Here is a 10,069-nt window from a genome sequence, read left to right on the forward strand (position 1 = left end):
CTGATCCCGCTACACCACACTGCCCAGCGCATGCGTCGGGGTACGGTGGTGGCACCCGTAAACCATGGAGCGGCCATCAACTCAAGAGGTTATTGGCCTCCCAGAGGAGAGCTCTGGGGATGACCTCTTTCTGGAGATCCTCGTCGCTTCTCGTGGCCTTGTCGGTAGTCACATTTCTAAGTCCGTTTACGAACGTGCCCTGGTTCAGAAGGAGCAGTTGTTCGCCGACAACTTGGAGGCGGCCCGGTGCGTTTTTCTCGCGCCACACCGCATTCCCCTTAAGGACTTCACGACTTGTCGTAAGAAGCCCGAGACCCGGGGTGGTCTCTATCCTCTTTGGGGATACCCCTGGGTTATGCCCGAGAGCTGTCCAACCTTGAGTTCTTGTGAGGACATGTTCTGGGCATGGGTGGGGACGCTTAAGTACTCACCCACGGAGTTACGGGAACTCCTTGAAGATCAGCTGCTGTCCCGTATCCTGGACCAGCGTGACCTTCGTGTTCGGTTTGCCCACTTGGACAGCAAGCGCATGATCTCAAGGAACATTCTGAAGCGCGCGGTTTCAAGCGCTCACGATGAGCGCGGGTACGGAGTGTATTCATCGTCCGTACCCCGTTCGGGCAAGAAGCCCCGGGCTAATTATGAAGCTGCCGCTGCTTCTGTTCCCAGATTGCGACAGCCTTCGGGTAGTTTATCCGGGGCTGTTCAATCGACTCCCACGAGTTCTCGAAGTGGGCATAACCCCTCCACTTCATGAGGAGCTGTCGCTTACCGCGACGCCGTTGCTCCTGGAGGATCCGCTCCACATGGAAGTGGACCTCTCCATTCCGGTCAAGCAGGGGCGGAGGTGCCCTCGTACGAGTACGAGTACTCGGCGCCTCCCGAAAGCCACTCTCGTCCGAGTGCTTTTCCGGCGGGTCCGACGCAGGTCCCTGAGGTTGACCGCCTCCGTAAAACGCGTCCTCGTGCTTGAGATTGCACTTGGCCTTGGGACTGGCGGTGATGCTGCCGCCCAGACCGGGAATCAGGGCGTACACCCTCGTCTTGAGGGCCACCTGGACCAGTTGGAGCGGGAGGTCTCAAGCCTACATCTGCGGGTGGACCGCCGGGCCCCTTCGTCCGATCTTGACGAGGCCTTCCGCATGATCCGACGTATCGAGGCTCTGCTGCCACGTCCGCAGCCGCATTCGGCACACTCCCAGCCATACGCGTATGGTGCGTACCCGATGTACTCGACGTACTCGGCGTATGGCTCTGGGGTCCATTCGTACGGGGCCACTCCGGCGTACGGTATCGACCGCAACCGTGTGAGGATCCTATGAAGGAAAGACGGTAGAGGTCATCTGGAGGTGGATCTGGTATCAATGACAAACGAGAAGACAAGATCCACTGCTATAAGCCTCAGATCCCACTTTGCTAAGTCCAGATCTAAGGGATTGAGGATCCCACACCGAGTGAACTGGATCCAGGATATGGGGATGGTGGATGCTGCGGATCTCGAACTTTCGGGAAGTGATGGAGACTGCAGACAGTCGTAAGCCGATGCTGGAAGATTGGAGGGCTCAGATCCATGATGAGTTTACACTTGCAGTGAGGTGGATTTAGGTGACGTGGATCCAGAATAGTTTACCCATAATATAGCGACCTCATTATGATTACGCCATGGATTTGGTGGATCTGATGCTAATACAGCTGAGGAGATGGACCACGGAGAAATAGGACATGCAGCCGAGCCTGGTAGGAGATTTAACAGGTAGAAGATATAGAAGGTAGGGATCCAGGCAGGTGTAGGCTTAACTATGAACCAGACTTCAGTTTAACGCAAGTGCCTTGCTGCCCTCAAGAATCGGAGCTACATCGGCCGTACGAGCTCAATGAAGGTTATGAATTGCCTATCTAGTGCTGCTAGCGATAACTGGATAATACGTTGTTCACATCCTACAACCTAGTGAGCATTCCTTTACACGTGCAGATCCGAAAGGCTAACCGGATTTACTACTTGGCCGGGTATACCCTAGCGTCTCTCAACTCTCAAGATCCCGCTACAGGAGGCGGCAAGTACGACGCAAAGGAGAACAAAGGCAAGGGAACACACCCACAAGGCAACCCTACGGCCAGATCCCAGATCTAGGACCTGGACCCACCAAGCTCGAATATTCGCTTGGGATCCAGAAACAACTACGGACGCAGAGTGAAGACCTTACCGATACTGTTCCACCCCATCCCTACGACTCGCTAAGACACTCAATCTTCACCACTTGATCTCTTCGGAAGTTACCGAGAGAGCAAGATCCCGCCCTACCGACGGGTACACAAGGTGAGGAAAATTCAGCAGAACACGGATCATCGGGGGACCCCCTCCGTTAGTCGGTGTCTGGGCGCAGTTGGTAAGTTGGATCTGGCAATCTCGCAGATTTTGCTAATCCCGCTACACCACAGCGTCACCGTACATCATGTGACTGTGGGTTCGTCGCTTGAACATCTTCGACGATGCCGCATCTTTGTTGACTAGCGATTATCCGCAACTCTGGAGAGATCACTACACCACAGTAAACTAGGGATCTGGTCTGTTACGGAGGAGTACACGGCTAAACGGCGAAGCAACAATAGAGCCAAAAGAACGGTTCGCACTCGTAACATAGAGACAGTGGATCGGATTGTGTACAAGGACTACCCACTGAGCAAACTATTCCCAGCAAAAAAGAACAATGGCCACGAAAGGATCGCCACCAATGTCCAGCAAGACAATGCGAAGCCGTACGTACCGCCGTCGGACCCCGATGTTGTCGAAGCGGGCATAGAGGGAGGGTGGAACATCAGACTGTGGTGTCAGGCACCCAATTTACCGGACCTAAACTGTCTCGGTCTGGGCGTCTTCGCCTCGATGTAGAACATTCAGTACCGCCTGCGAAGAAAGGGCATTGTGGCGCTCATAGCGTCGGTTGAGGAGAGATATGGAAGCTGACACAGTTGACAACATTTTTCTGCCTCTCCAAGCGTGCATGCTGACCATCCTGCAGGAGGAGGGAGGGAACCTGTACAAGCTACCACATTTGGGAAAATCCAAGCTCCGAAGGGCGAACAAGTTGTCTCTTAGTTTGCCTGCAGCAGACACATATACGAAGCTGCGCAAGCACTTCTTAAGCCGGCAAACCGTGATAGTGCCTTGCTGTCCAACTAATACCCTCTACATTCAATATGATGTGTAATTTAATAATTTGGTAAGGATTGAATTTGGCAGTCCAAAAAAACTTTATACTTGTCAAACTAACTCCCGGTGATCATATCCAACCAGAAGACTAATAATAAGTTGATATGTAATATTATCATTTTGTCGCTGAAGAAAAATTAGGAGATTTTTGTTATTAACAGGTTTACCAGGTGATATTATCACTAAATTACCTTCACCGATTTTGGAGTTACCATAAACACCTGCCTGTCGGAAAGGTTTTTGGCGATTACTATTATGTATGTAACGGGGTACAATCCAGGGTGCCCCAGGTTACATAAAGAGTGACCCGTCACTCTTGTGGACACCTGGCACACGGTACCAGGTGCTCTCGGAGCCAGTCAGAACATGACTACTTAGCTCCACTATAGGTAACCTCTAGTTTGTATAGAACCCAAGCTAACCTTACTTATAAACTAGCCGAGCGCCGCCGCTACGCGGCGGTAGTTTAGGTTTTATTTAAGTCGTTTGCCTTCCCGCCTTCGCTTCGGGTGGAAAATTATTCGAAAAACTATGAACCTCTATGTGCCTAAATCGACTTCTTTAATTTCATAAATCTGGGTTTAATTTAGATCATTCGCTACAAAATGCTAAGTTCCCAGTAAGCCGTGCAATTATTCCTACAAAAACCTGAGCCCCTAGCATCATACTTACCATGTAAGTATGATGATAGTACACTGTGCTTGTACATGCGTCGTGCACGATGCGAGCACTGGCCATGATTCAGCTCAGGCGACAGCACAGCAGAAGCTGTTGCCGCCAAGCATGAAAACCTTGTGGCGGGCGTACCGCACCAAAGGCTAGTACCGTACGGTACATGGTGTCGATGGGAGACACCTACACCACGGCTGTGTACCGTCACGCTACACGGGGTCGATGAAGGACACCTACGCGCCGTTGGTATGACGGCCAAAGGCGTCGCCCGAGGTGATCGGGGAGCTCCCTCTAGTGCTGGGGCAGGTGTTGCCCTTCTCGGTGTCGTCCCTCGCGGGAGACATCATGCTCCGGACGCGTTCGCGAAGACTGTCGTGTTCTCTGGTGCGAACTGTGGGCGAATGCCACACGCTCGGATGCTATTGCTCCATGTGCCAAAGCACTGTACGCGCGCTAGCGCAGGAGCTGATGCAGCTCTGAGTGTAGGCTTTGCGACCAACACATTTGTGAGCATAGGGATGCAAATCCCAGTGAGCTTTGGGAGAACAAGTCACTGTGGGTGTGACTGAGAGCCGCGCCAGTCTCGCGGCTGCTCAGTGTGAGAATTCATCTTTTAGGGTTTTAATTCTCTCACTTCTGATTGGAGAATCAGTTGTGATTAGAGAATCTGGTGATTCTCATTTAAGTGGGGGGGGGGGAAATGTACCAGGTGCTCTCGGAGCCAGTCAGAGCACGACTACTTCACTCCACTTTAGGTAACCTCTAGTTTGTATGGAACCCAAGCTAACCTTTCTTATAAATACATCAGTCTTAAATCTACTCATCTAAGTAGCAAACCGTTCCCTTTGAGGCCGGACTAACGCTCACTCGGGTAGTTAATACCCTTAAGCACTTCCTCTGTGCAAGGTGCTGTGTGACCCCGTCACAATGTAGAATCGACATGAATAAAGCGTGGAATCGACATGAATAAAAGCCATGTTATGTGCAAATAATCCACAACCCACAAAAACATGGGGCTTCGAAAGGTCTGAACTTCTCTACAACGAACTTATAAACCTAGCCCTCGCAAAGAAGACAAAAACGATTATTTTGTACTGCTGACCTATGCAGTTATTTTTTGATATAATTCTATTAGTGCATTAAAACGTTTTTGTTGCTGGTAGGAAATACTAATCTATAAATTGCATTTCCGTGCAGTCAAGAGAAAAAAAAGTTTCAGCTTAGAAATATGGCCGAAGCCTGCTTACGGTATCTGCCTGCTGCACGACTAGTGACTTGCAGACGACCTCGCTCCTTAATGGCGCGTGTTTGCCGCCTGCTGGAACGCGTACTGACCCGCCTTGGCTGCAAGTTCCGGGTTCTTGTTCATGAAGTTAGCGGCCTCTTGGCTGCTTGTCGTGTAGCCGGCCGTGGGGTCTGCGTCGGCACTGAGCGTTGACTTGAACTGCGGGTGGCGGCACATGACGAGCAGATTGATGAAGGCGTTAAAGCACATGAGGACGCCAGCGATTGTCGCGAGTGCTGAGCCGATACCGAAATCCAGAAAGCCGATGAAGAAGATGAAGGCAGCACGTCCCTTGTAACTGTAGAGGAAGCCAAAGTTGGAGCGGATAGCCGTCTCCATGCGCGAGAGGCGACACTCGAAGAGTAAGAACAAAATGCCAAACATGATGACATAGATGGACACGAGCGTGCCCGTGATGTTGAGTGTGATGAAGGACGTGATGCCCACAACTCCGGCGATGATCTGAAGGATGGAGCAGCCCACGTTGCCCAAGCGCATGTAGCGCAAAAGCTTCGGCAGTTCCATCTTGTTCACGTCGTTCACCTTCTGGATAAAGTTGCGCTTGGGCGGCGCGGCGGGGGCCATGTCTCCGCCCACACTGTCGGTGTTGATAGTCACGCTCGTCGTGTTCATCATCTTGTCTCGGGGCTAGAGAGAGGGAGAGAGAGAGAGATGAATCGCAGACTGATGGTTAGCGAGGTCGGCGTCCTGTTTTCGACTGGGATCCGAGGTCTGGTATTACCACGCCGTGAGCGAGATGCTAAAGATAGCGACGACCGGAGACAGGAATGGAATGCACGCAGAGGTAATTTTAGCGAGAAATATGTGGACCACATTGAACTACCAAGGGCGGACTGGCTTCCACAAAACAAACAGTTCAACTTGTAAAGCAGAAAAATCACACCTCGACTTCGCTTGTCTGGATAAGTTACATGTATCCGACGTGAACTACATTTACTGTAAATAATTTTCAGAACAATGTCCTGTTGTTTTGCATGACGAGTTTTTCTCTCGCGCCGTCGCGACGGTTGACGGCAATGCAATCTTTTCACGTGTGCATCAAGAGTGCCCGCAGAAGATAACTTGAGCCGCACATCCAGGAAGCTCTATACTCCTATGGCAAGATGTGCTCCATGGGCAATAAACATTGCGAGACGTTGGTGTCTCTAGAATACTACCGGAACATGTGTAGCGGTTCACAGTACCACTCTGTTCCATCTCAAATCTAACACTTCTCCTTTGCTGACATATTTATTAAACTAATGGTGTGATTTAGCTAAACGAGCCCACTACGGAAAGCCCTGCCTTAGCTCTATAAAGCAGTATTTTTGTTGGTAGATCATAGTCAAACAGCAACGAAGTACAGAGCGAAAAAGCGTCATTCGTTTTGACGGGGTGGACGTCTGGTTTCGCAGTGGGCTTCCCAGTGTTGGAAAATTGCTGAGGTTTTCAGAAGAGATCGATTTTGCTACGGTCTTACAAGATGTGAAAATAGTTTTTCAAAAACTGCTGTCTGTGCCGCGTTTGCCTGAAAATCTGACAAATTTTAGATCTCGCAAAAGGTGAAAATAAATAAAACAAGGTGTGTAGAAAAGAGTTCATCATAAAATAAAAGATACTAATTTTGAGTTGGTGGCCCTTCATTTTTTTAAGTGTCTCCTGGCCCTTTTTGCCAAAGGGTCGCAAGACAATGAGGTTCAAAGCACTCCGTTGCGAATGTGGTGCTTCGAGACTCGGGGGAGTTTGTATGTATCACACGCAATGACAGATTCTGGTATTTTTTGTGCTGTCAAAAAGCACTTATCTATAGTCCTATTAGAAAGATCAAAGTAATTTTTTTCAGCTTCCGCAATTAAAGCATCGATCTTGTACGTTGGTGTGCGGTATTGAGCCGACTGTAGCAAGTTAAACAGACCCAATTCGAGTACGTTCATATCGGGCGACTTAGCTGGCTGGTATTTGATGACATGCCTGCCGTTATTATGGAGCGATCAGACGGCACAGCTGACACAAAAAGTAGCAAATCTCTATTCTTAGCATAATAATAGCCAATGATATCATTTATTTTTGTGCGGTCGCTCGTTGCGTTAGATTTGAGATGGAACAGAGTAGTAGTAACACTTCTACTAGAAGTTCTAGGTTATCCGCTGGAGCTCAACTCCACTCATACAGTGTATTATTTTAGTGTTCATCATGAACACTGCGAGGGGAGTTGATGAACTTCACATCCGGCTTTCACAGCATGCACTGTGTCTTGAGCTCCATGGTTCTTATGCCGGGGCTCGGATTGGTAGTTAACATCGGTTTTCCCATCGCGATGATCAACGAGGCCCTCCATGTGGTTTCACGGACATGTATGGTCTGCATTATTATGGATAGCCGCCTGCACGAGAAGCGCAGGTTTGGTCGGACATTTCGCAAAGAAGCCTGCAGCAATTTACTCGCTGCTCTTCTCTAAGTCAGCGACAGGTTCTAGATAGCCCAGGACGGCGTGTGGTGTGACCAACAGGCCCCGACAGCGAACCGATATTTATCTCATAGCCCGGCGGATTCTCGTGATTTAACACAGCGTGCCTCACTATGGCGAATATCACCGACTCCACGTGCGACTTCGGCCTCGCCCAAACTGATGACGGATGCGTACGAACGCTCGCTTCTTTCGACCCGAGCTCGTACCACACGGTGCAGGCCGTATACTTAGGTCTCGGTGGCATTAGCGTCGCAGCAAGTATCATTCTCTACGTCCGATCGGTGAAACACGAAGGCGCTCTTCTTCAGCAATACAGCTTCCTGTTCTGCTGTTACGGCGCTGTGACTATGGTCATTCGTGGTGCTGACCCTCTCAGCTACGGATATGTCATTCCGCGTCCGATCAGTGCATTTCTCGCCGATACGTGTACTGCCGCTCTCTACTCTGTATAGTACGTATTTCTTCCAGCCGCGACGCTCTTTAGACCTGGTTAACTAACTGGTGCTCTTTCTTGCTTAGCATCATGGCTTTGGGTTATTGGGCCACCATCATCCAGCGCGGCGCTGCAGTTACCGACAAACCTCCGCATTTGGTCTGTCTAGAGAGCATTGCTATCGCCGTGGTCTGGACATTTCAGGTCTTGTACGACATGTGTCTCTTCCTGTCCAAAGGCTTCAACCCGCAGGGCCTGGTCTACATGCAGCTCACCGTAAGCGCCTGCATGCTCGGTATCATCAGCACGGTCTTCCTCATTTATGGTCTGCGCGTACTCAGCCGCTTGCAGCAATATGAGCGACAACTGAAGCTTCGTATGCCGAGCATGCAGTCGGACCGCATGATGTCAAACCGGTCGTTCGACCTCAACATGAGCGACGACGAGGACGGCACACCCGTCATGCGGGATCGCAAGGCGCGCCCCCGTCCACAGGAGGGACACGCCACGAAGATCAAGAAGATCCTGTTCGTGGTGGAATCGTGCTCGCTCATCGTCGTGGCCGCGCAGATGTACATGGCCATCGACCGCACGAGCGACACCCCGGTGGAGCTGTCCTGTGCAAACGGCCATCTGTGCGACACTGTCAAGTGCTCGGTGAATCTTCTTCACGTCTTTCAGGTACCACACCATGCTCTTCTCCGCTCCAACTACGCTGAACCCCAGTCTAACCGTTTGTTGTGCCAATGCAGATCATGTGCATCTGGGTCATCCTATGGACATTCCGCAAGATCCAGAAGAAAGCAGTTGTCCCAAGGCCGCACACTGTCGCGTAAGTCGAAGAGTGTGGTCTCCACGTGTGCGTCTGCTGCCCCACCTAGCACATTGTTACTAGTAGTAAGAACAGCTGATTAAGTTGACTCAAATCGGTGTCACGAATGTATCTGTAGTGTATGCACTATCAAATGAAGCGTCAAGTGTGCTGTGTAAGTCTCATGTCGAAGCGAACTGAGCCCCAAGAGCGGCAAGAGTAGAAGGGTCAATACCAACACCGAAATGGCATAAAAATCATCGATATGTATAATTCCATCCATTATTGTACACTCTTGTTGCATTTGCTTCTTTTGCTACCTGCAGGTCTTGCTGAAGCTATGGTAATTGTAAATTGGCGGTTGCTGCAAGGCCTATGAATTTGACTTTCGTGGCTCTACCCTGATAACTGCAAGTCTTCCCGTTGCTGTGGTGCTCGTGGTTCTTGTGGACCTTGTGCCAGAGTCCGCGATTCCCGCCAAGACTGAAGGAAGCAAGTCTACAGCGTCCGCACGTCTTGTCGCGGCTCCACTACTTCTGGGCCTTGTTCTGGCTCCACTGTTTGATACTCTGCGTAGGCTCCGATATTTGACGCTCCGCGCTGGCTCCGCTGCTTGTTGGTCTTCGCGCGTCAGCTGCTGGTGCTCGTACAGTAGTGCTGCTTGTGGCTTGATGCGGGGCCCTCCGAATAAAAGATTGTATTTAAAATAAACGGAAATACTAATACGTATTAATTTATTTTTTGCTAAACCCAAAAAAGCGAAATAACTTACGATTATGGTTTTAAGAACGCGCCTGTTGGAGGCCATGATTATTTACATGAATTAGTGCAGGATTCCAATCATGGGTCAGTCCATGATTGAAAGTAAAATAAAATCCCCGATTCGCCTATTTCCGAAATGAATAACTTCGGATTTTTCTCATTCGCGTTTCTACCGCTTCCCGATAAGATGACGCGTAACGTCGGCGGAAGCGATATAAGCGCCCGGAGCGCGCGTGGAGGCAACAGGGGTCTCTCTCCGCGACTTCGAGGTCCTGGGCTAAGTGATACGCAAGAAGCTGGAGTGTCTGAAGCTGCGGAAGCGGCTAGTAACGAAGAAGACAATTCGATGGAAACCGGTGGCGGTCCCGCCATCCCTGGAAACGACCGTGGAAGTGACTATCCCGACGTGGAGGATGTAAAATCAG

General features: G+C 50.4%; 3 protein-coding genes across 3 annotated transcripts; 2 read left to right on the forward strand and 1 right to left on the reverse strand.

Annotated features, from left to right (window-relative positions):
- Window positions 1–5,177: 5,177 nt before the first annotated feature.
- On the reverse strand, window positions 5,178–5,962 carry PITG_20734 (uncharacterized protein; the record flags this gene model as incomplete). The annotated part of the gene is made up of 1 exon (XM_002895514.1): window positions 5,178–5,962. One exon carries the CDS (start codon window positions 5,802–5,804, stop codon window positions 5,178–5,180), a length of 627 nt encoding a protein of 208 aa, XP_002895560.1.
- A 1,786-nt stretch (window positions 5,963–7,748) lies between these two features.
- On the forward strand, window positions 7,749–8,090 carry PITG_20735 (uncharacterized protein; the record flags this gene model as incomplete). Its single annotated transcript, XM_002895515.1, has 1 exon — window positions 7,749–8,090. One exon carries the CDS (start codon window positions 7,749–7,751, stop codon window positions 8,088–8,090), a length of 342 nt encoding a protein of 113 aa, XP_002895561.1.
- Window positions 8,091–8,161: 71 nt separating this feature from the next.
- PITG_20736 (uncharacterized protein) lies at window positions 8,162–8,907 on the forward strand (the record flags this gene model as incomplete). Its single annotated transcript, XM_002895516.1, has 2 exons — window positions 8,162–8,752; window positions 8,824–8,907. The coding sequence occupies 2 exons, from the start codon at window positions 8,162–8,164 to the stop codon at window positions 8,905–8,907; spliced, it is 675 nt and encodes a 224-aa protein (XP_002895562.1).
- Between the last annotated feature and the right edge of the window lie 1,162 nt (window positions 8,908–10,069).

Source organism: Phytophthora infestans, genomic scaffold, assembly GCF_000142945.1.
Source record: "Phytophthora infestans T30-4 supercont1.163 genomic scaffold, whole genome shotgun sequence".
NCBI classification, from domain to species: Eukaryota; Oomycota; class Peronosporomycetes; order Peronosporales; family Peronosporaceae; genus Phytophthora; species Phytophthora infestans.